Source organism: Cheilinus undulatus, linkage group 13, assembly GCF_018320785.1.
Source record: "Cheilinus undulatus linkage group 13, ASM1832078v1, whole genome shotgun sequence".
Taxonomy (NCBI): Eukaryota; Metazoa; Chordata; class Actinopteri; order Labriformes; family Labridae; genus Cheilinus; species Cheilinus undulatus.
In genome coordinates this window covers 34,994,585-35,021,397 of record NC_054877.1, presented here as the reverse complement: position 1 = coordinate 35,021,397, position 26,813 = coordinate 34,994,585, and the positions used below count along the sequence as shown (strand labels likewise).

The 26,813-nt window shown below is 39.1% G+C and overlaps 1 protein-coding gene across 3 annotated transcripts; it reads right to left on the bottom strand.

Moving 5' to 3' along the window:
• Nucleotides 1–146: 146 nt before the first annotated feature.
• gpbp1l1 (GC-rich promoter binding protein 1-like 1) lies at nt 147–26,695 on the bottom strand. 3 transcript variants are annotated; one of them, XM_041803883.1, is made up of 12 exons: nt 26,638–26,695; nt 20,928–22,224; nt 18,766–18,880; nt 13,205–13,334; nt 7,795–8,123; nt 6,875–6,950; nt 6,547–6,743; nt 6,264–6,407; nt 5,534–5,689; nt 3,442–3,566; nt 3,257–3,359; nt 147–795 (listed from the first exon to the last, which is right to left on the bottom strand). In XM_041803883.1, exons 3-12 carry the CDS (start codon nt 18,823–18,825, stop codon nt 625–627), a joined length of 1,491 nt encoding a protein of 496 aa, XP_041659817.1. In that variant the 5' UTR covers nt 18,826–18,880; nt 20,928–22,224; nt 26,638–26,695; the 3' UTR covers nt 147–624. The 3 variants fall into 3 exon arrangements, with proteins under 3 accessions (XP_041659817.1, XP_041659815.1, XP_041659816.1); XM_041803881.1 differs by having other exon boundaries at nt 26,492–26,660; XM_041803882.1 differs by lacking the exon at nt 26,638–26,695 and adding an exon at nt 26,368–26,502.
• Between the last annotated feature and the right edge of the window lie 118 nt (nt 26,696–26,813).

Genomic DNA, 26,813 nt, shown 5'->3' with positions numbered 1-26,813 from the left:
AAAATTAGAGTTGTGATTTCTCACGGAGAAGGTGGCAATTGGTCCTGAGGCTACAGCAGTTGAGAATCACTGATTCAAAGGGCAAGTAGGCTCCACGAGAGCCTTACAGAAGATCCAGGAATGGTAAAACACGACAGTAGGCAGAGTCATATTGAAACATATCAGCTTGTCAGGAACCAATTTTTATTAATATCATTAATAATGTGTCATCAGCATCATCAATGAAATGAGTTAGTCTGTTTAAAGCAGAATCAAGTGTGCATTCATTGCCCTTCTTTTCTTGATGAACACTTCAGTTCCACAAAGCGAGGAAGAAAAAAAGGAGGGAGGGAGGATGTGGGGGTTGAGGGTGGAGAAGAGGGAGGAGGTGGGTCAAAGAGGGCAGGGACTGCAGTGAAGGAGGACACGCAGGGAAAACGACGTCTGGCTGAGCAGGAATCTCCTCCTTCACTGGGATATGATTGGTTTTTCCCTTGTGCAAGAATGACAAAAAAATCAAAACAAAAAGAAAATTCAAAATGGTGCTCTAAAAACAAAGATGAGAGAGGAAGTGGGGGATTGCTTGCTGGGATGTTGTGTTGGCTGTTGTGTTGTTGTTTATTTTTTTTGTTCCGTAAAGCCACGTTAGGATTTGATGCAGTCGTCGTCGTCAGAGGTCTGGCTGCTGCTACTGGTTTCGGATTCGGAGCCCTCCTCGACATTCGCCTCCGCCACACTCCTCCAGGGGGTGAAGTGGAGGGTGACACCCCGCGCCCTCGGGAGAGCCCCGTTCCTCTGCATGCCGTTCCTCTTCAGCTGTTTTAAAAAAAACAGACTATTAGCACATGATTTAGATACAAACAAAGGATATCAGAAATTCATCATGTGTCAATTAACAGCAATCATTTTCATAAAACCACCTCATCACAGATGATGTAAATGAACTTGGAAACACATTAAGTTTCATGTATTTTAAAATAGTTTTTGGTCTTTGAAGAAGAAATCTTGTTTCAACTTTAGTAGAGATTTATATAATTTTACACATGATACCACCAAAAACAGTAAGACTTCTTTTCATTTCTCAAAATAAAATACTGGTGTTAACATCAGGTATCAGTACTGATTTAACAGAATCAGATACGAACTGAAAAAAAAAAAAGTGGATCGGCCAGTCTTCAATTTTTATTTCCCCTCATTTATCCATTTAAAATGCACTTCAAAAAATCATGACACTTCACTGGTTAAAAAATAATGGATAGCTTATGTAAAAATAATGGAAAAGTACTGCTCTTTGTTTAAAAATGATTATGCTGGTCTTCTTGGCCTTGTGCTCACATAAAGAGCACTTTATGTTACTCTGCTCTGATAAGGATTCTTTCTTCCTACAGAGGTAGGCAGGTGTCCTTGAAGATAGGGAGGTGAAGTTTCGACAGAGCCTCCCATGAAGAATGTGACTCATTGACTGCAAGGCAAACATGATGTAGTTTCTATTTTGTTTAAATACTGTTGCATCTCTCTGTTTCGGAAGCTCCTCTCCCACAATCCTGTGTTGTGTGAGATTCTATGCACAGCTGGAATAAAGCGCTGACTTCAAGATCCTCACTTTGAGTTTGGTGTTATTTTGTCCCCCCCCCATAAAAAATCAACAGACAAAAAAGAAAAAGCTTAATATTGTGATGGAGCACAAACAGAAGGACAAAAACGTATAAACTCAAGCTGTCAACTAAAAATACAATATGTATCACAATTAATTTGCCACAATACTTTAAGTATACGCCAAACATGTTGACTTAGGATAACAAAGATGTATTGCACAGATTTCACAACAGCAATTGTTCTGTATTATGGAGGCTAACAGCAAGGGCTAAGTTTTAGGGATTATACACTCAAAATCCATCTGACCAAAGTCAGCAAAGGTAAAATCATTGGATGGCATTTAGGATTATTTCTACAGATTATCCTATGGTGTGCGGTGTGTTAGAGTGATTTTTTCCTCCCGCCGTAATGTCTTAAATATCAAAGGAGTTCAAAATCTATGAAAAAAAATCCTGTTGTGGGGCGCAGGTGGCCTAGTGGTTTAAGGCACACCCCATCACATGTGTGGTTGGCCCGGGTTCAAATCCGGCCTATGACATTTTCCCACGTCTCTCCCCAGCTCTCTCACCCCTGTTTCTGATTCTGTACATGTCTTCAACAGTTAATAAAGACATAAAAAATCCCCAAAACAAATCTAAAACAAAACAAAACAAAAAAAAAAAAACGGAAAGAAAAAAAAAAAAAGTCCTGTTGTGTGCGGTATCGATGGCAGCAGAGCAGACAGGAGCATCGATTGGCACCAATCAGGAAGCAAGCAGACTGAAGGAGGACATAAAACAAAAACAGCCAAGGCAACGATAGTAAAAGTGAAGCATAAAATTAGATGGATGTCAGAAATGGCGAGAAACTTGATGACTTGTTGCAACAAAGTGAGCGTTCAACCATGTGTACTGTAGAGCATACTAAAGACGACTACCAAAAGAAAGCAGCTGGACTGAAATGGCTATTGTAATGGACTCAGCATGTAGCTAACAGCTAACCACAGTAACTTCTTCACACTAAAAGTGACGTTCGGACGCGCAAGATTTGGTGTTTTCAGAGCTGAGAGCATGGTAGTTGGTGAACAGAATCTACTGGTGTGTGGTGAACTATGTTTAAAATTAATTCAGAGTTTCATTCTACCTTTCACAAATTTACATTAAAACCATGAATGGTCAATGCAAAACACTTTATGAATGTAAATGCATAAACATGAGATCAGAAATTTTCAATGGCGAAACATGAAGACAACTGAAAGAAAATAAACTTTGATCCTTAAGTGGAGGTGCTTATGAATGAAAAGGCAGAAAGGGTATAAACAAAAGAAAAAAACTCTACATAGCTGCTCCTTCTGCAGTGTGAAAATATCCAGCATTCATCAGTTATTAGGGGAGGATGTACTTGAACTGATTTAAAGGACAGAAAACTGTTACTTCTGTATGAAGACCATGTAATCAGAAGATATGAGAGGAAAAAATGCCCACTTTTCTGACAGCAGGTGGAGCTGTTTCCTCTGGTTTGATACCTGATTGTATGCAAAGTATGCCCAGTGACATGAGGGTCATAAGAGCGTGATCAATCTGTGTTAGTTATCATCCCTTTTTGTAATTGATAACTGAAACTGACACTTGTTTTAACAGCAATATAAAAATACGTCAGAGATTAAACAGAAAAGGACATGATAGTGCCTGTTGTGTCTCACCTGTTCAGTTTTAGTCTGGAACTCTCTCAACTCGTCCTCTGTCAGCGGCAGGAAGTTGTCATCGTTTTCCGGGTACTCCTGCCAGCCCATGGCCTTCAGCAACCTGGAAAAGGACCATAAATCCTGCTTAGTTTTCTCCATGTACGTTTGTGTGAGTCAGCTAAAGTGAGTTAGCGATGTAGTACCGGTGCTCTGCCTCCAGGGAGCTGGACAGGTGCTCGGTGTCTGAGTCACTGAGGGAGTAGGACAGGCCGTTTTCATGACAGACCTCCTCGCTGTACGCTTTGGGCTCTGGGGTGCTGCTTTCTCCCTGAAACAAAACATACAGGACAGACATGCTTAAAATGTTTTTTCTTTTTTTTTTTTTACCTCAGCCAAGGAGGTTATGTGATCGGCAGGGTTTGTTAGTTTGTTTGTTTGTTAGTTAGTTTGTTAGCAACATAACTCAAAAAGTTAAGGACAGATTTTGATGAAATGTTCAGGAAATGTCAGAAATGGCATAAGGAAAAACTGATTACATTTTGGGAGTGAAACAGATCACCATCTGGATCCAGGAATTTTTGAAAGATTCTGCACTATTGGGAGATAGGGCTAATGGCAGAGGTCTGCGCTCTCCCAGTGCTATTCTAGTTTCTACTGCATACCCAGTATGAGAAAAAGACAAAAGGAAATAAAATAACAGGAACATTGAAAGTAAATCACCTTTCTTCCCCATTCTGACACTCAGTTTGAACCTAAGCAGATCGTCTTTACCATGCTTACATGCACTGGTTTCTGCCATGTGAACAACTGATTAGATATCTGTACCAATAAACAGTTCAATAATCACATCTAATGGCCTGTGAGTGTGTAACCTCCAGCTTGTTTTTAATGTTTTAAATAAACTATGGCCATGCAGCACAAAAACACACAAAAAGGGTTTCCTATGCATTTAAAAAAAAATCAAATTTAGACTTTTTCAGACTTGAACAAAAAATTAATACTGCTTTTTTGTGCAGCAGTTAAAATTGAAAGGCAAGTAATATTTATAAGTATACTGGATCAGGACTGAAACATAAATTTTCTGATTTAATGCACTTTTGAAAATGAAATATGGATATAGGGTAAAGAATCTTTTTGCCCTAAATGCCAAAATTTGATGATTTCTGGCATTTATTCCCTCTATTACATTCATATACCATAGTGATATTTACCATAACATATCATTAGCCTCATAGTATAATAGCCCAAGTCATTTTTGGCCAAACTGTGATATCTAACTTCTCTCCTAACACTGCTGATTCATTCTGCCTTATTGCCTATGTCCTCAGCCAATCAGAGTGCTTGTTACAGTCCATAATCACTATATGCCTAAGTCATCCATTAATTGTTATCTTTATCATCTATAAAGTCACTTTTGTTTTATGTAGTCCTCGTTGTGGCTTTTCTTTTTTAATTAACTTTTTCAAACATACGGTAGAACTTACTGTTAGAGTAAAAAATTAAAAACATTCTATGTGTTTGCCAAAATCAGGTTTTTTCTTTTTTTTTTTTTGAAATACCTAAAAATATGACTTATGCAATTATGCTATGAGGCCAACAATATCTGAGCAGGTGTGATTCTAAACAGGTTTGAGAACTTGACTGTTTTACAGCAGTGCAAGGCTTATTTAATGAGTAATATAAAATAAGGAGATGTCTGGAGGTCCTGTCGTTTCCCTGCATTCTGATGAATATTCATGAAACAATTTGTGGTAGAAATTCAGCTATAAATACCAAATCATTGATTTACAGTAAGTACAAATGCTATTTATGTGCTGTTAATTAATGCTGTTAATTGTCACAGGGACAAGTATATAAACAAAAAAATTACAATCAAAATCGTATAACGTTGGCTAGAAAGCAAAGATTGGAAAGGATAGGTCTTAGTTAGAGTGTCTTCTAAACCTAAGACCACTCACAAGTAAAAATCTGACTTTTTAAGACTTTCATTACTATCATTTTCAAAATTCCAATTAAAACTTTTCAAAACTTTTCAAGGATTTGCTGGAACCCTGTAAAAAGTAGAAGTCTGGGATTCCTCCCTCAGGAAATTTTGAGCATAAAAATGTGTTTCATCACTTATTCTGAATTCTGGATAAACCCAGAGGAATCATGTCATGGTTGCATGTTACTTAAAAAAGTTTATTAATGGATGTTACTGGGACTTTACTACTTGCAAAGAACAACAGCTTTCAATTATCTCTGTTATAGCTGTCCTGTGCTATGAGATGTTATTTCGGACAGGCTGTTTCATACCTCTCCTGATGTTCCCGGGCTGCTGCTTGTCGTCAGCTCTCCAGTGCCCTCGTCCTTCAAAGCCCGCAGAAACTCGCTCTTACGGTCTGGACCGCGGCGCATCAGCTTCAGCCTTGACGGGGCGATGTCTATGGGAGGAGTCGTGCTGGAAGGGTGCTGCAGGTACGACAATGAGATTAATAAAAACCTGAAGTTATAAGCACTTTCTCCAATTGAGAAAAAAAATGGTTTGCCATTTAATCCTATCAACCTGATGTGCTTCAAACTAAATAGGCTTTAATTGGACATTTTAACAGCCAGAACTTTATCACACATGAATAAGGGGCAATGTTATGCTGTGATTAAAAACAAAGATTTTAGAGGAGACTGTAGCATTCAAAGCATAGATTATAGCTTTATAGTATATTCAAGAGATGAAGAAAGCACATACTGCAGCAAAACGAAAGATCATGTGCACATGTGAGTAACTCTCACTCTCCAACCACACTGACACATAATTACTATGTTTAGATAAAACCTGTGATTTACTTTGACAGGGAGAGGCTGACTACACACTCGTCCTCGAGAACTAAAAAGTCGAGCTGAGACTGCTTCAGTGGTTTGGTTTCTTCTGTTTTACTCTTTAATAGAAAGTCTGAGTAAACCCTTTAAATTAAAACAAACAGTATAAGGAAGATCATACATTTATTTTTTTAATCATGGATATTAAATGTTTGTGTTTTTCCCTCACCTCTTTCGGGGTGTTGTGCTGTGGTGCACTGACAGGGGTGCTGGGTTTGGCTGCAGAGACAGGGCTGGTGAAGACTGAATCTCGGCCTGGCATGTGAAGACCAGACTTAGTGATCTCTCTACCACCGGATTTCCACTGGGTGCTCTGAAGGAGAGGATCATGGCATTAACACTTGGAGTGTAAAGCTTGTTTTCCATTTGATAAAAATATGGTTTCGTAGTGGATCATGCATGTCTGCAGGAGAGGAAAAACAGAAAGTGAATAATTTTACAGTATTTCATACTTTGGTGGGGGCCACAGCAGGCTTTGGGACCAGGTTCTTGTAAACGCTGGAGCCTGTGATGGGAGCTTTGCTGCCGTTGGTTGGCAAGGCGCCAGCGGTGGCAAACCCCGCAGAGAAGGCTGTGCTGGGGTCCTCCTTTGAAACCTTCTTGATTACCAGCATTTTGGACACCATTTGTTTGCCACTCGGGGGGTTTTCTACAATCATAAACAGTTAGATATTGACCGTTACAAAAGAGAGCAAGAGAAATCTTGAAACAGGGCTAAAATTTTTAACCCTGGTCAAAAGTTATTGGAGTTTTAATCCAATCAGGACTGGAAGCCCTTACCCCAAACTCCAGCATGTGGAGCCACCGCTCTCATCTGAGTCCCAGGCTTTCCAGTTGTTTCAGGGTTGAGCGAAGGCTAGTGAGAGAAAAAAATCGTAAAACTTTCAAAATTTGGTCTTTCAGAGTTTCAGTTTTAAAATTTTGAAAGACAAAAATTTAATGCTATTGGCAAGAAAGCAAAAAAAACACTCTTAAATTTAAAGGCTGATTTATACACCTGCTTTAAATCTGAACAATAGCTGTGCCTCAGTGGCCCATGCCGGCAGCTGCTATTTATACCGCAGTTAATACAAAAGGGAAGAGACATTGGAGGAGATGTAAAATATGGCCACTTAAAAGGCTGAGGCAAAGAAAAGGGGATTTCTTGTGCCCTTGTTCGGCCATTGTGGACGAAGAAATGAATGCTGCCATGTAGTTTTGACTGATTGTATCCCGATCTACAGACATTAATCTAACTTTAGAGTACACACAATATACCTGTAGTCCAGTGGTTCACAACCTTTCTTCTACTGAGCCCCCCCTTACATATCTAAGAAGAGCTGTGCCCCCCTAGGACCCACTTGGAAAAAATACACGTCACTTTGAATTGTTTTCATCATTTAAAGCCAAAACAGCCCAAAACACAAGTGTGATAACCCAAAGACTTTGTATGAACCATTCATGAGTTTAATCATGATTTTAGTTCATTTGAGCAACCCTAATTTTAGCAACCTCAGAGCAGACAGACGCCTTTTTAAAAATTCAAGAACGAAGTTTGTTTAAAGGTCCGTCCCCTCACTATCTTTGACAACAGATGCATTTGGATATTTTTTTTTAAAGGGAAAACCTTTTCTTGTGATTTCTGCTCTTTCAGATATAAACAGAGCTTTGTCTCAAGAACAAAGTCAAGAGGAAAAAAACAGTGAAGGTCATGGACTTACAAAGTCCTCCTCCACGAACTTGAGCTTGTCGTCCTTGCCGTCTTTGCGTTCCTCGTTGGGGAACTTGTCCTGGTACGAGGTGCCCTTTCGGGGATGAAAGTTGCCATTGCGCTGCCGGTGCCCCCCCTGCCTGTCCCTGTCTCCTCCTACCCGTTTGGGGTGGCGTCCCTGGTGGTGGTGGCCATCCTGGGCTCCCCGCGGAGCTCCGTGCCAGCTAGGTGTTTCCTTCCAACAGGAGCCCCCCGCCAGCCCACCATGTCCTCCTTTGGCCACCCCCGAGTCCACTGAGTCATGTCTCAGGAGCAGAGAGGGCTGCTGCCAACCATCACCTGAAGAGAAAAACAATCAGTCTGGGTGTCATTGTGATTATAGAGGAGTGAAGAGACTTTGACAAACAAATCTGTAGGTTGGCTTACTGAAGCTGTCTTCATCAGAACACAAATATTCATAAAAATAAGTTTTTGTTTAACACTTTTCCTACAGACATCATTGTATGAGCTCAACTCTCACCTCTCTGAATATATTCAGGTAAATCTACACTGTGAAACTTCTTGATTTGTTTCTTTTTCGCTAACACTGCTATCAGGTCTGTAAAGAGGCTTGACAGACAACACTAACTTGAGAAAAGACCTGACCTGAAACATCAGATAGACTTTCACATATCCATGGCATGAAATGTATTCCACGTGGGTTTTAATCTGGTTAAATAAAGGTTAAATATTCCACATACATCTGGGCAACAGGCCCACACACGTCTTTAAGTTGACTCACTTGGTTATCAAGGAAAATGTATAAAATAATTTTACAGTGTTTATTTAGCAACTCAAAACACAAATATCAAATAGCATAAAAAACACAAAACGTGAAATTTGTACAGTACTACTTTTAGAATTATTTATATTTTCCAGAAAATGTAAGATTATCCTTTTACCGAAAATAAATTACTTCTACAAAGTGCAAATGCAGTGGTACTTAGAGTTCTTTCAGCAGGCTTTTTTCGTTTTCATTTTAAGTACAACCTACTACAAAAATAACTGCAGCCTTTTACATGGTTATATAGTTGCACAGCCTGACATTGCTATTGCAATGAGATCACTGTCACTAATTAGGTTTATCTTGAAATATGTAGGGTTTTCTCTCCACCAAACAATTGGTCAGTGTGGGTGTGATTTCACTCTGCCCAGTTTTTCTTTGGTTGACTCCAGCCCTGAAAGAAATGATGTCAATTTTTGATAAAACTGCTGCTATGGCTGCATTTACACTTGTCTCTTCATTAGCTGCCACAGTTGGCATTTACAGTTTTCCAGCCGTTTCAACTAAACCGTGACTGTAGTTACAGCTTCTTTCACCAAAAATGACACCAACTGATCTGTTCAGGTCTGACTTTGAACCAGAATTTCAGCTTGATCTACCTGGTGACAGACATGGAATCTGGCCAATCCATCTGCTTTATAAGGTTAGGAAACAGTGCATGGTAGCCTAATCCACAATGTTGCCTACAAGCTATTCTGTTTTTCAAACATTTCCAAAATGTAGAACTCTTGTGTGTTTTTTGTACATCTTGCATATCTATGTTAATCCAGTGGGGTCAGCATGTCTTACTTTAAAGGAAGACCTAAGCTGTAAAATACTGGCAGAACAATAGGAGAATTCTTGGCTTACATCAACAACAGCACACCTATACAGCACCAGAGCAACAACGTCTTATTGCAGTGTGAGGATATTAAAAAAAGGTTATTCATATTGAAGAAAAGAATACAGAGAAGAGTACAGGCCTCCAGTTCTACCTGTCTGCTGCTCAAAAAGATGCTACATGCCTCTGTCTCTGTCTCCTGAACAGGTGGCCTCGATAATATCCTCACCCATAACAATGAACTGATGTACATCCTACATCAGCGAAGATTTTCTGCCAACGTTTCAAGAATAATTTTACTCAGACTTAAATGTCTGACACATACCCTGCATTATCTCTTTTCTTATAATTTCTTTTTCTTTCTTTTGTTTCTTTTCTTATTCTTATAATACATGGCTTACTCTGATGTCCATGCACTCATAACACAGGAGTATGCTCGTTCCAGCAACGAGTTAAAACTGGCAACAAGCTAAAAATAGTGTGCTTATGCAAAAGAACTGAAGAGAAAGTCAAAATCTTGCTCACTCCTGCAGATTTCTAACAGAGATTCAATGAAATGACACTGGCTTTTAGAAAGATGAATTTAAAGCTTCTGCACTCCCACAGTCCACCCACACATGTTCCACTGATTTCTCCTGATAAGACCACTTCTCAGGACTGTGTTTACATGTGCAAACCACTCTTGATTGGCATCTCTCTCATCTTTCATTTGTTTTTTGTTGCATTGTGGGTGTTTTCAGTCCATAAACATTGGTATCCCATAAAAATCCCTAAAGCATTTGATAATTTTCTTTAGCAAGTATTTCATTGCACTTAATTTTGGTACACCTGAACTACAGTTTGTTCTAAAAATAACTGAATGAACAGTTACATGTGTCCAACACTAATGATTTTAGAGTAAACAAACATGCATAATGAAAAAGTATTTCAGTACTAGCAAATCATAATTACAATAGATGATAACATAACTGACAATTATTAACCTTTAAAATATACAGAAAACATCAACATGGAGCTCCATCATACAATCCAAACTTCATTCATCCATCACAATCGACTCTACAGACCAAAACATGCTACTCCAAGGGTAAGCAGCAAACAGTTACATATGGATCCATGGAAAGATCTGTCCAAGAGTCTACCGTATCTGACACTGGGACATTCTGCTTTCTCCACATAAATCTGTTCCACTCTTGTAGCTGTCATTCACTGTGATGGTGGCTTTTACTCTGGCTCAACAAACGCCATCAACTTGCTGTAGCCTTCTCCTTTCACTTCACTAAATGTGAGCTTATCTTCCTGGCATCAGTTTTATTATTAGTAGGCTAATCTTCTCCACTCTGGTTTCATCACAAATAATGTATGCTAAGCTAACCAGTGTTAATAGCTTATGCTTGTTTTGCCTTTTGAGTCAAATGTCCCATGATACCCATGATAATTACTGTAGTTGTCGTGAAGCAGTTGTTGATGCTGTAATCTGTCTCTCAGTCCTAATAAAACCAGAGCCATGGCTGGAAGGGGGTCTACATCTGTGTACTGGTTATCATTTCATAAATTTTTATTTCCAACCAAGTATATTCAGTTGGACAAACCTTGTAAGTTGAGTACACATGTACCATGAAATCAGTGAAAATACTGATGCCTAAAACAGCGTGTGCACAGTGCGCAAGTCATGAATCATTACTTGAGTAATGACAGCCACAACCACTACCCAAGAACTCGCACCCATCCCTTCCTTGTACCCATTTATGTAAAACAGTGAGCACTTAAGAGCTGCACGATACTGGCCAAAATGATAATCACGATTAATTTGATCATGATTAGTAGTCACAATTAGTTTTTATTTTAATGATTATTGCTTTTATTTCTATTTTGAAAACCTTGTAACCCTACTAAACTCTTTCCACTGATAGTGATAGGCTACACAAAGTTTGTGCTGAAAAGAACACAAAGTAAGGAGCGAATGTCAAATCCTCTGTGTAATCCTCATCTAAGAATGGGTTTTCTAAAACAGTACTCCATATTTTAGCTTGACTGGTCTGGGAAGTAATTTAGTTTTGATGATTAAGCCAAGAGATATTCTCAGGGAATTGTTCTTTGCTGTGCTTTTATTTGTGTTTCATATATTAAAAATGAATTTTGTTCTGTCTTACGCTTAGTGCTTTATTTTTGGTTTCAAAAATGCTCTTATTTTGAAAGTTTATCATCAGAGCTTAACAACAGCAAAAGAAAAAGAAACAAAGTAAAAAGTGCGAACGCATTCACATTATGTCACAGTGGAAATATGAGTGAAACGGTGTCATTTTTTTTGGTTCTCTAGTGATGAATATTGCCAGCAAAGCAGTTAAAACTAGATAAAGAGAAGAGGCAAAGCAGAGATCGATGAGTGAGCTACACACTGGTGAGAGCATCTCTGTGTTTATGTGGGCGTACGCTCACAGAGAAGGAAAGAGATGAGAGGCGTGTTGGGCAGATTAAAGTTGTATATTAACAAGTATTAATATGAGAGAATATTAACAAATCATGATATATAACCAGACGATATTTACAACAAGACCATTTATTATTTTAGATATTTTTAGGTGACCACAGATCATTTTATTTGTGGGAGCAAGTATTTGCAAAGTAAATTATCACTAACAAATGTTGTTTCATTGATCCTGGGAGGGTCAAAATCAAAATTATGATCAAAATTAAATTCATTGTGTAGCTCCAGAACACATTGCACTTTGTTTGTGAGGTAGTAGGACAGGGAAGAATCGATTAGATGTTGGTGATGATCCCTCCACCCGTTTGTTTTTTCTTGGACTTCGAAATTTTGAACACCATAGTGATCAATGGAAGCGTGAGTTCCTCGGTGGCGCTGCTTAGGCGTGGGTCTGCTGCCTCAGATGGCCATTCTAGTTTGTTAGTCAGTTTGTTTGTTAGCAACATAACTCAAAAAGTTATGGACGGATTTTAATGAAATTTTCAGGAAATGTCAGAAATGGCATAAGGAAGAACTGATTAGATTTTGGGAGTGATCCAGATCACCGTCTGGATCCAGGAATTTTTAAAATGATTCTTTACTATTGGGAGATAGGCCTAATGGCGGAGGTCTGCACTCTCCAAGTGCTTTCCTAGTCATTACTGAAAATCAAAATAAGATGGGAGATTTTATATATTAGAGATGCAAGTGGCTTCTTCCAGTAGGTGAGGCAAGAGCAAAACCATGAAATTAATATTTAAATGTGTAGAGGGGCAGACCCTGATCATACATGTGAAATTTGAAGCAAATCAAATGTTCAATATGAAAGTTAGGACAACTTCCTGTCCAGATAGGGGCCCTGTGCAGTTGACTTGCACAAAGCCTGTAGAATACATAAATCTCTACTGCACATCTTCTAGAATGTTTAGGTGAGTTTTATGGTCCTCAAATTCTTGATTTATTTTCTGGGATGATTATGATAATTCCTTGCATTTCAATAGGGTACTTGCACCAAGGTTGGTGCTTGGGCCCCAATTAGTTTAACTGATTCGTAATTCTGATTGCCTCCACATAGGGATTTTATTTCAACTGTTAAGCTGGCTGAGGACATCCCTTGCCTACGCCTTTACGCCATAGCTAGTATTGATCTAATGCAGGAGTATAAGCCAGGTTTTAGACAGCTTACTTCCCAATTCTTTTTTGTTTGAAGGGATCACTTAACACCTAACACCTCAATTCTGAATCCACAAGCTTTACCCTGACAAAAAGTGTGTACCCCACTTCAGATGGAAGATGCAGTGATCATTTACCTGCTGGAGCACGCAGGGAGCCATTGTTGAAGAAGCCATCAGAGGAATTGTGGCGGCGGCGACTCACAGCAGTTCTGCCGTCTCTGTGGAGGTGGGGCTCACCTTGTTTCTCAAGGTTGGCAGCAGGGGACTGGAGAAGGAAACACAGAGGACATGATTGATCAAAATGGGACAAACATTTTAGGGTTGAAATAGTTTGCTAACTTTTTCAGAGACAATCTGATGACTCTAAAAAGCAGACAACTAAAAAAAAATGAACAGACATTACCCCCCAAGACTGTTTTAAGGGCTTTCTTTTCTCCACTCATTAACTTTGTTAAAGTAAAAACACGTTGATTAGCATATATTCCCTCCATACTCAGTTCCTCTCTACACTCTCAGATAACCAAAATAGCTCCAAGTCAAAGTGTCACTGCAAAGACATTATATGGAGTAAAAACAACACTGGAAAGCAGTACAATCGAGAGACCGCATGCAATTCTTCATAGGAAGTTCTGAAGTCAGCGCAACAATGGCACAGCTGCCTGTTTGAGATTATTGGTGTAAAATGCTTGAATCTGTCTAAATCACATTCTTGTCTTCAGCTGATTAAATGTTGTTCCTGGGCCTCTATGGAAAGCATCATCTCAGTGAACATTTATGTCTTCATTAGAGGAATGTAGTAAAAGACTGTGGTTTAAGTATAGCTCTATAGCTTGTGTAGACTATTCCCTGAGGACAGATAACATTAAGTTGAAGTCATGTGTCGGCAGCAGGACTGTGACTGTGCACTTATTTCTGTCTGATTGAACAGACAGGCCACTTAGCTTCCTGACTCACAGATTACAGCCTTGCACGGCCTGCCAGACAAGACAAAAATCAATACAATTTTCACCTATCATCCACACCTCCATCTGCAACGTCCTCTGGTATATGCTTTACAGGGGCAATGGTTTAGATTTATATGGGTGATGTTATTTAAGATTGACTACATTTGTTTGATAGAGTAAGATTAGTGGATCTCAACATTGCATCCACATCCCTAACTTACCCCCAGCAATTAAAATAATTTTGGCGTTTTTCTGTGAGCGGCTGGTGTGGGAATGAGCCCGTTTGTGCAGTGTGGTACAACGTCAACAAGAGGCAACAAACATCTAAACTGCATGAACTTACTTTCTAACAGTAATAAGAGGTAATTTGAAATTTGACAGTTGGTATAAACTGAAGGAACAGATGTTTTTTTCCAAAAAGGAGAAAGTATAAAGCAGAAGTGTGGATCTGTCAAAGAAGAAAAACTGTTACAAGAAATTAAAATGTTTAGTTTGCTTTCTGTATTTAAAAACATGTTAAGCAGTAAGTAGAGCTGGGCTATATGAACCAAAAGTCTTATCTCAATATTTTTTAACTGAATGGACATACGTTATCTTGGTATTTTCTGTACAGAAATATCAAATGGTCGTCACAGTACCAAAATTATAAATTCTGTTATGATTCTACTAACAGATGTCTTACACACTGATTATTCACTCATCATTGTGTAATCCTCAAAAATTAAAGACTTACTCCTACACACTGTTTGACTTGTACAATAACTTTGGCTAAATTTCTGTATAATGAAGTCAACTACATTTTCTATACTCCAATGTGTTTTAAATTAATAATGTTTGGTTGGTGGAACAGAAACTTCCTGATCTTCACTTATTATTTTTCACTTAAGAGAGAGAGCACTGCCTAACAGACTTTTTCACAATGTGGTGACTCACCTCAGCTGTACTAAGCTTTTCTTTCCCTTAACATTATGTGCTGTGCCTAGGGCTTGGTACTGTGTCACCTTTGGTGAGATTCCAGAAGAGCTGAGACCATACTAAAATGTTAAGTCAAGTCATCCTCGACCACTGAGTGGTCAAGGAGTATCATCACTATGGGATGTCCGGCACGGGAATCAAACGCTTCACATAGTGGCCTCTGTAATAGGGTTAGGAATTGTTTTTTTTTTTCCAATACCTTTATATCAATACTAAATGATTCAGAAATAAGATACCAATAGAATGTAAAAGTAAAGGAAACAGGTGTAACTTAACATATTTGATGCCTTACCTTTGGAGTGATGGGGTGGAAATGTAACAAAATGAAGTATCGAAATTTATCTTGTAATTTGGTACAGTAGGTTTCAGATAGGGCTGTCAGTTTTTCAGAAAAACAACTTCAAACGACTTTCTAACATGAAAACATAATGTTCCAAGATATTCAAACCCCCACCCTGCGCTGTCCACCCCTGTTCTCTCTAAGGGGTTTTACTGCACAATTACGCACTGCTCTCCACCACTCTGCACAAAAGGAAAAAAAAGTTGCGCACTCAAAAATCCCCAACAAGTTTTCACTGTTATATTCTAATATGCGCTGTGATCAAAAGCGCATTAATGCGCAGGCTAGCTGGTACTGTAGCCCAGGGTTTCTACCTTCATGAGTGCCTCATACATAAGTGATGTAAAGTGTGGCTACCACATAATGCAACAGCTGACACAGTGATGGCAGGGCCTGATACTGACAGTCACCAATTGCAGGTGGATTCCAGCCACTTATGGTTCCCCAGTGAGGCACTTTGGTTAGTTGAATTTAACAGCGTCACAAACTCCACCTCCCGCTATCTGTGCTTGGCTCTTAGTGCCAGTGTGTGTGTGAACTGGATGTTTGTGTCAATGACTGATTGACACATACAGGAAGGACTTTTTTTCCTAAATAACTGCCATGTGGCCGAGTCTATCGATGCGTCCGTCGTGGGTATTTGCGCAGACACTTTTGGCTGAATGTCATTCACACGATGATGCAAATACTAACGACACTCACAGACAGACAAACACAAACTAACATGTTGGTGGTGTAGACCTGAGGCTTCTTTCTGCAGAGGAGAAAAGGATTCAACACAGAGCTGAACTGTTCTCCTGCTTTAAAGCTCCTTTCCGACCATAGCGCATACGTACCGGCACATTCAAATAATTATATACATAGCCTAAACAATTATTAATAATTTTCAACATTATAAATGGATGTCCATTTTTATGTAAATACTGTGCTTTAAAGAATGAATCTGGCTAAAATGATCTACAATGAGACCAGGAAAGAGTTGGATCTTCTATAATGGACCTATAACAAAAGGATTAAAGCCTGATGTTTATAACAGTGTGATTTCACTGTAATGTGCTGTTTAACTTGTGCAGGTAGATGTCCCTTAGGAGACCTGACTGTGATTAGGTTGAATAAGCATGAGAACAGAGCATGTGTTTTGTCTTATCCATCATTAAGCTTTCTGCCTTTTTATATGAAACTGCAAACTTTGTTAACGTCTGTTTTCACCTGTGGACAAATGCTTGTAAGTTAGAATCACAGTTTACTTTTACATTTCAAAGGATTGTAAATCCTTGGTTATATTAAACAGGATTTCCAGACATCATAATTTTGGCTAGCTAAAACTGAAAGTGGCGTGTGAACTGAATCAATGAACGAATGGTGAAATTCATGACTTGAACAGTGATTATTAATCATTATAATTATAGTCACTTGTAATAATATTTGGGGATGTATAGGTGATGCCATGGCGCTGCCATGTGGATGTAGCGTAAGCGTCAGATGTCGCCCACAGTTGATGAAGCAGGCACTCAGGGGAGTCGAATGTCTACTCAGGAGTTTTGAAAATTAGAGGGGACATTGCTGTCCACCCCCACACACCGACACATTCTCATTATTTTTCATGTTTCATTGAGCTACACTCAACAGAGGCTCAACATTAAAAATACAACAGTCCTAAAACAATTTAAATGAAAAACATTTTCCCGTGTTCAACATGACAAAATTAAGACAGGAGCGATTTTCAAAAGCTTTGGATTTAAACAGCAGTAATATGCTATTTAAGTATTCATCGACACCCCAGTGACATCTTGAACGATCCTGGTACTTCTTTTGGAGATTATATGCTAGAAAGACAAGCCTATCAACGTGTTCGGGATCAAGTGCAGCTTTGATTTTATTTACAGTACTACCCGCAGATGAGAACACCCGCTCAGAGCACACAGAGGTTCCCGGTCTGCACAAATGCTTATTAGCCAGCTTGAAGAGTGGCAGGCTTCTAGTGCACCCCATCTCTTCACCAAAGCAGCCGTTTGCTGTCGCATGAGAGAGGAGTCTCCTTCATGTACCTTTGCAACTCCTGAATCGCACCCCTGTGTTTTTGTTTTACCATTCACGGTAAACAATACAAATTATTTCCACCGGGCTTCTAGAGTGTTTAGGTGTTATTGTCCACTTGTTCCTCTGCTATTAATGACCTCCATCTTTGTATAAATTAGAGCATCAACTGTCTTTATTTAGTGAGGTCAAGAGGGCACACAAAGGTCACGTCACGCTGAGAGCAGCCTCTGCAGATTTGAAACCACTTCAAACTACTTTGGGCGTAATGGTGAGAGATGGATTCTGTATTTTGACTTTGAATGGCTCATTACAGTTCAACTATGAACCTTCACCCAGAGGTTTGAATGAATGCTAGAATTTTGAAAAAAAAAGTGACAGCCCTATTATCAGATGGATTGGTACTGGTACTATGCTGGTTCAGAATTTCTTCACTCATCTCAATTCTGTACAGCTCTATAACCACCCTATCTCTCCTGTAGTTTTCAGTAGTATTTGGTCTTGTGGCTGTCAACCATTTCTGAAACAAAATGCCACTCCTTGCTGTGACAAAAAGCTACAGGACAAGATCTAGGCTCACTTTTGTCTCCATCTCCATCGTTGTTGTGTTGAACATCGCAGCAGTTTTGTGTAGCCGCGCCATAACCACCCATGCCCTCCTGTGTTGAGGAGGCACTAGGTATGTACTGTAATTGAAAACAAAGCACATGGTACCAAAACCTACACTCTATCTGAAAATATTATTTTTTACAACCACAAATTACATGATACTATGTATGCTATGCTTATAGCCAGGAATGATATTCATGATTTTTTTTTTAATTGCAGCAAAACCTGACATTTTTACCAGTCTTGACCCTAATTCACTTCTATTCCCGCCAAGTCTTTATTACATCCCATCAGTGTGTTAAGCAGGGATGTAAATCACTGGTTTCCTCTCAATACAACACACTTTGTGCAGAAGTAGCATTCATAAAAGAGTTTTCCAGCAGAACTTATATCAGAAAATGCTCACACTACTTTTGGGATTATAACAGAGAAAAGAACTGCAATTAGGTTATTTTCCCAAATCGTTCAGCCCTACCTTTAAATTGGCTTTTGAGCCCCTCAGCACCTTTATTCTTAATTTTCCATGTAGATACATATTTCATAGGTGAGCCTCTGTTGAAGCATGTTCTGACTGCACTGTCAGTCCCTGAGGCTGACTCTAGGCAAACACACACTCTTAATCCAAGGTGAACACACACATTCAATTAAAGGTTTTAGTGCAGTGATATTCACAGTCAATATTTTAGGCTCCATCTTTATCAATCAAATTTTTCCCAGTGCTGAACATCCCAGATCAAAGTCAAACAGTCCTGCATAGACACACACTCACACAGACAAAGACACACACATACCTTGGCAGGCTGGGGCGTGGAGAAGTTAAGCCAGGCAGGGACAAAGTCATGCTGCGCCATTTAGGTCCAGTGTTTCCGGTCAGTGGATCGAGGCATCAAACCTCATGGCCAGGATCTAACAAGAGAAGCACACGAGTGATGAAATAGTTTTTCCCCTCATATTCTGCAACTTAAAACACCTCAGCATAGATCTTTGACACTGAACCAAATCACAGTTCCCAACATGTGTATGATTCCGTCTAATCTCTTTAAAGAATTCTGTCTGTAATCAGTCATTTTGAAATTTCCTGTGTCAATGTCTCCCTAAAGGCAATCCAAAAGGGTCCTATTCTTAGCAGAAAACAACAAAGTGATTTGCTGCAGCAGTGCCTGAGAAGCTGACAACTGGATGACAGCCTGGATGAAAAACACCTTGTGCACATAGTACAAACATTACTTCAAAAACATTAGAAATTAATCATTTAGCTAATATAGCATGCAGGATTTTACATGATTTCACCGCAAACATTTGGTGCACACCGACTCTGGTGCAAATGAGCTGCAATGGACCAGAGTACTGCAACCAATTTCACAGCTATTAATGACCTCCTAAACTAACTACTGCTCTATGGATATTTGGAACAATGAAATGTGGATACACAAGACAAGAAACTATTCAAAGTGCCGTAATGTTGAATAGTGCATTAATGATATGACATATTAATGTCATGTGTCTGTATTGTAAATGTGATGAAACTTTCTCCCATAATGTTTGCTGCATCATCATAACTGCCAGCTAAATACTGCCATTTTGAAGTTAAACTAACACCTTCTGCTGATCATGAATCATCAAGTTTCTGAATAAGAAACTGCTTTAATTTTTGTAACTGCTGAAAGTTTAACCTGTATGTCAATATTTAAAAAAAGTATTATTAAAATTGATATTAAATCTCTATATAGCATAAAACTAAGAATGATTTTACAACCCGACTCTACCTAGACTCTTCCCTGTCAAAAATTCAAGAGCGAAGTTGAGGTGAACTGATGTACAGACCGACGGAAGATATTCAGGTAAATCTGTGTGCATGAACAACAGTAACATTGCAGGTTGCACACCTCATGCTACCACTTCTGTGTTTTTGGATGTGAACCAATACGGCCAGTTTGTTCTTTTCATGACTAATTTGCAGTATAAGTCTGTCTGATGCCATCATCAATGGTCAGAGAACTGATCACGATGCAAGCAGAGTCAGTGTCCCAAACACGTATGTTCAAACTACCATCACTGATACACCAGCATGACGCTTGAAGCAAATGCTCAGTAATGTAAGGAAAATCTTAAATGAATGTCTTCACATTGTCAGCAGCCTATCTTCTTAGTGCTCATTTATGCTGTGGTCAAACCTACGGTACTTTAACAGCACAGACCACTGATTGTTTACATTACAGCTTCAAGTGTGTTCTGCAATGTGTGAGTCACAGCAGCTCATGTAGCCTAAACATTACTTTCAGCATCATTAAAATTGGCTGATGATGTATGAGTAGCACAGAAACAACCTGCAAGTTTATTTATTAAGTTTATGAAGAAAACGGTTGCTCCAGCTCCTCTCTCTTTCAACCGTTCCTATTCTTTCTGCTCCTTGTGTGTCCAAGCTGCTGCAAGAGGGCTGGACTAGTATGATGAAAGTTGGAGATAGTTTAGATTTTAAACAATTTAAAGACTCACATGGGGGAAAAATTAAATGATGTACATAAAAGTACACTGCATTAATCTGGAATAGTTTCCTTTCCAATAAAAAAATGCTATATATTGCTAAAAGAAAAATCTCACCATAATATCCTTCCATTATCGCTCTGTCTTTCAGTAGTAGTATTGATATAAAGGCAATAAACCGTCAGCATAAAGTTTGCCCTCATCTTTCATTTTTGCAGCATTTATGCCATGTCTTGCTTCCTTAAACCTCACCACCATCATGACTATCTGGCAAAATGTCACTATTTTAGGGTCAAAAGCCCAGGAAGAATTCACAGCCAGGCTGTCTGAAATATTCAGGTGTGCACGTGAAACAACTTATGAATACAACGTCATAGCAAAAATATGCTATATGAACCACCTGTAAAGAAAATACATTCATGTTTGTCACTGAGTCAGTAATGTGCAATATGTAAAACTTTATCATTACCCCAGAGTCTGTGGCTCTGAAGTCCTCTGCCTCCTCTCTTGGTGCGGCTCGGCTCGCTTCCTCAGGCCCGTTGGCACTGATCACAGAGCGTGCACACTGACAGACTGGGAGCAGCACACCCACAACCCCCTCTCCACCTCCGCCAGGACAGCACAGCCCTTTTCCACAGAGGCAGATCCCTTCGTCCAGGGTGAAACACTTAAAGATGCGTCAAAAGGTCGCAGGAATGATCTGGAATGATGATCCAGAAAACGACTGTACCAAGGAGGAGTAGATTTTTTTAAAGCAGAAGTGTGTAGGTCTATGAAGGGACGATTCTTCCTCCTTGAACCAGATTCCAAAGCAGCTTGTGTGCCAGTCACGTCTCTGATGAATTCTGAGTGCTACAGTTTCCAGTTTGGGTAGATTATATCCTTCACAAGTTCATCAGAACCATTTGCTCTTTTGCCAGGAGTAAGACACAAAATCTGATTGAACCTGATACTGATTGGCAAATTAATTGATTTGTGATTGTTTGGATCTTATTTACTGTAAGAAAGCAGTCACTAGAAGTTGTCTGCCCTAGGATTTGGACAGCAGTTTGTGTAGCAGTTCCACTTTGACACCAGATGGAAGGGAGAGACACAGGTGATGCCTGCCACACTGCGTGCCAGTACGTTTTAACGTCAACCTTTTACCGAATCATTTTAAGATCTACTGAAACGCATGCAGAAAAGAAAAGAGTTCAGAGACAGTCTTTTATTGGAAGTGGAGGTCACTGAAACCACCACTCACCTCATTAAACTGATTAAGAAGACTGTCTAAGTTTGAAGAAAATAATGCTCAAAGGTTCAAAGTCACATGACAATGAAGGAGGTTAAACCCAATGTTACATTGCCGTCATTTTCAGTTACCGTTAGTGATGTAGGGATGCTGCTGGATGATGCATTATAATGCCGCTTTTATCTCTATATGTTTTAATATCACATTTGTAAGATGCCCATTTATTAATCTGCAGTTGTTGGATTGAGGCAGATCTTTTATCAAGCTCTGATTTCATAGATATGTATGCTCAAACACTAAACAAAAATCTCCCACATCAGAAGGTCTTCATGTCAGCACAACAAGCCTTTAACCAAAAAAAAAAAAGAAAAGACTTGTCCAAGAAGCAATCCTCAAGATGTCACAAAGATTTTGCCCTTAGGAAAAAAATGCCGTTTGAAATTTCACCAGTGGATGCCTCCTTGAATTCTTGAATTTCTGTTTCTGTTCTCTTTCGTTAAGCATTCACTGGAATCCGCACAGGAACAGGCAGGACCTGCAGTAAACATAAACAGAATGAACTTTTTTTATAAGATACAAAAATGCACACATAATGCCACACTGTGGCAGGATTATTAACAGTATTCTTTGAACCATAACAGATTCATCATTACAGCGTCCTGCTATAAATCTAACATTGAAAAAAACTTTTAAAGAAACATTTCTGATACGTTGGGTTATTTGCAACTTTATTTCTGGCTCCTTGTCTTGAAATGCCACTGAAAAATTGTCTTAAGAACTGCTTCACTTTTCTCAGAGACTACACAAGACTTCCACATTCCCAACATCTTCTATTATGTCTGTGTAAACAAACCCAGGCTTTTCCAACATGTGACTTGTCCAAAATTAAAATAACAATAATGATAAAAGTAATGGGAAAAAAAAATCCTCTGTGAGTCAACAGTTAGATGAACCAACTAGCCTGCTTGAACATGTCACACAGACATACATCAACTACTGGCATCAGTGCATGGTACATTAACCGCCTGATGTCTGTCAACAAGCCAACATCAGTAACCACTGCATCAGTGCATCCCTAGTTGTGGTACTGTGTTGAGACTGTTTCAAAGATATCAGTACAACTGTGTAAAATATGTTATGTTCAATGTTCTAGTTTAGTTATATTAACTTTGAGCCACCGTTATCAATATAAGGTCTGCAGTAGGGATGCCAATATTGGCCTTTTGCAGGTACCTGACATTAGGAAATTTACAAGTAACTGTGATATTTATGCAGCTTTTTTTTTTAATTGTAAAGAATATTAAGTGCCCCATGTGCAAAGACAGGCTGATTCAAGCAGAGCTGAGAGAGGAGCAGGCAACTAGATGTGCATGAAGTTGCTTTACGTATGTGGTTTCATCTAAAATGTTCAGGGCTCACAATGGACCTCCTTTGGTGTATAGTGCCCTCGGATACCACATATCTGATGGTACATTTGAACATTTTGTTGATATTTAAGGTTGGCATGATTTATACAGCGTACATGTACAGCTGAGTCCGACATATTGCCTGTAAAGATTTGCCTGAATTGTTATATCTGCCGATACAGATATTCCACCTTTTCGCTATTATCTGCAGATATTGATATTATATCAATAGCACAGTTTATTACCTCTTCATTGAAAAAAAAAAACTATAAGAGAACAAGCCAAATACTACAGCTTCAGAAACAACCAACAAGTCCATTCAATGCTTTTAAATTACATCAATGTACTGCAGCTGGGGTTGTTTTAGGCTGTGTTCACACTGCAGGCCTTAATGCTCAATTCTGATTCGAGGCTCAATAACAATGATGTTGTGCACCACAAAGTGTTTACCAAAAGTAAATATGGCAACTGCCGGAGATCGAGGCTACTCTTCGGATACAACCATAGAGCTACCCAGCAGCTCTTAAAACTGACAGCTATAACAGTCCAGCTTGTTGTGAAACGGACATGTAAGCAGACCACGACTGCTAAGATTACTGGGGTCTGTAGTCTCTTTCAACCTAGCTTTAAGGTTTTTCACTTTTCTCTGGCACTGCAGCCCCGTTACTCTGTGGCCATGTTGGTCATTTCTTTTGAAATTATTTCAAAAACAGGTTGGTTACGATATGACCCCTAAAGCTTTGCTTGTACAGAAGAGTCACCACAGATAAGTATGATGTCTAATATCTCACTGTCCCTCCACTAAGTACCTAGTTTCCATATTTGTTTTCATTGAATGCAACTGACTCCAGGTCCTGACACTGTTGCTTACTGGTGCAGAACTGTAATGAGTGTCGCCCTAGTATGACATCAAAGTTGCATTCAATGCAACTTGGATGTTCAGACTGCGGTCAGCCAAATATGTATCTGATTTAGAACCAAAATGAAAGTGGTCTGAATCTGATATGAAAAGATCAGAATCAAGGGGACTTGTGCTACTTACACTGTCAGAGAAAAATCTGATATGAGTCACATATATGAGCAAAAGGTCCGATTTAGGTCACTTTTAACTGCAGTGTGAACATTGCCTTCATGACTGAACGAAATGAAACTCTGAGGCACCTAAAGAGTTCCAGTCAGATTTTTAACCAAAATTGTAAAAATTTTCACGCAAATCAGACAGTGTGCTAAAGCTTGTGTGCAATATTCTTTTCATTAAAACAAGAATGTATAAAATATTGGCAGCCTAGGAATTCAAGTTAGTTTTGATGGTATTGAGACCTGCACTGATTTTTTTCCCACTAGGAATGCACAGTATTATCAGCATATTGGTATCTTCAGATAAACATTTCTGCCAATATACTGGCTGTACACATCTGCAGTGTGAATCATACATATCAGCCTTAAATATCAGCAAAATATACAAATGCACCATCAGGTATAGTGGGTTACCAAGAACAGTGGTTCCAAAAGTGGAGGCCAGGACCCCACGGGGAGGCCGCAAGACACTAAAGGATGCTTCCCAAAAAACGAAGAGAGATTTTTCCCCCAAAAAACAAAGAGAAATCTATAATGATTTAATGTCATATAATTGATCAATTATTAGTGAAATTTGTGCTTAAACTTAAGCAATATGTAAAAAAAAAACTCTTCAAAATGCAAGAAGTTGTACATGAAGCTTTGTGCAACGTCATATGCTTTAACTATCATCTGGGGGCTGTGGGGATCGCTGGTCTCTGGCACTTTTATTGTGGGGGTCGTGGGCTGAAAAGTTTGGGAACCCCTGACCTAGAGTGCCACACACTCAAGAGGGCCCTCTGAGAGCCTTGAACGTTTTTAGTGGAGCCTAAAACTTAAAATGTACAACACTACCAGGCAGTCTAATTGCCCACTCCTTGCTCAGCTTTGCTTGACTCAGCGTCTCTTTGCACAGGGGACTTTTTTTAACAGTAAAAAAGGTGTGAATAAAATGCCATTGGCTACAATGTGTTTAGAAATGTTGGCATATCAGACACTGACAAAAATCCAATGTTGTGCATTTCTAATTTTTACCAGTAAGGTATTGAAGTGTGAAGGTCTAATAGCTTAACTGCAGGACAGTTGTGACTGTTCTGTTTGCTAGACAGAGAATATAACCATCAGAAATCTTCCATTTATAGTATACCTGTGTTACTGCAGGTATCTAAAAGATATGTCGAATATTACTGAAGGCTCCCCCTTGCACTCAATACTTTTCTTGCAGCCAAAAATAGCATCGAATGAAAGAAGCAAGCAATGCTTAAAAAGTCTGTGTTTGACACTTCAAATATACTTTGAGAGGGATGACAGAAAAATCATGACTCAGTCATCTAGGAGCCTTTCCATGCAGAGAGCTGACTCTTTGATAAAACAAATGTGTCGGCTTTTATAAATGAAATATTTATAACAGTGCAAAAATAACCTGGACACTTTCTTCCGCAGAACTTCTCTCCAGACTGCCTTGCATCCAAACAGGCCTGTCAAGTGTATAATAATGTGGGGAAATAACTCCCACAGACAATTTTTGAATCTATAAATTCAATGTAATAAAGCCTTACAACTCGAACTAAAATAAACCCAGTATGCACAAACTTGGAGCTGCCATGGTCTTGTTAACGTATTCCCACTGAACTATTACGTAACACATCAACATCAATGAGTTTACCACGGACACAGGACATAAACTGCAGCACTAGCATGCACTTCACTGTGAAACAATACAGCAGTAACAGCAATAGTAATATATCTTCATAATCCAATTACTCATTTGAAATAATTATAAAATGAGGTTAAATCAAACAATATAACAGCATACAAATATCACAGTTACGTACATGCACGTTTCCACATGCTACCTAGCCAGAAGATGTTATGGATTAACTTTACGTGTATAGAAATAAATTAATATACAAAGTGGTTGTGCTGTTAACTAACAAGTCAGCGTTAATCAATGACTGCTAATGTTATCAGATACATCCTAACTCTACAGCTACTTAACTCTGCTTAGTTTACTAAGGTTAACGTTGGCGTAGCTTCGTTAGCTGCTAGCTACCGTTACCCAGCCTCTTATCTAGCCAACGAAAACTGGTGAGTAGTTTATATGGAGTAGTACAGTTAAGAGGCTTAGCAGAGTAGTAACGTAGTTAATATGAACATGGTGGGCAATTCTGCCTATTTAAGCAACTGTCGTGAACATACAATAGAGGTAAACAGACCTGGCTTCGTTGGAACAACACAGTTTCAAAATGGCTACCTTAGCAGCGGCAGCACACATTCATCAGCTTGCTAAGTGCTAGCGAGCTAACTTGCAGTGTTTCATGACGATAGTGTTGGTTTTACCTTCTCCAGAGCAAGCTAGACTCCGATATAGACTCGTTCAACTCTACGTTTAACCTTCAATCTTGAACGAAGTAAAACTTTTCGCAGATATAAACTTCGTCAAAAATACGGCTGTGAATGTTTGTTTGGGTTGTCGTAGCGCTTACCACTGGCGCTGGCACTGAGGGATTCGAACAGCCTCAATGATGCTCCGTTCAAGAGCAGCAATGATTATGCAACTAAACGGGGTTCCATAGTGTTTCTTAAACACAACACCGACTTCAGGGTTTAGCTTTTTTGAGGGGGGGGGGCGACTTTAGAATAAAAACCATGTGAATTCTAC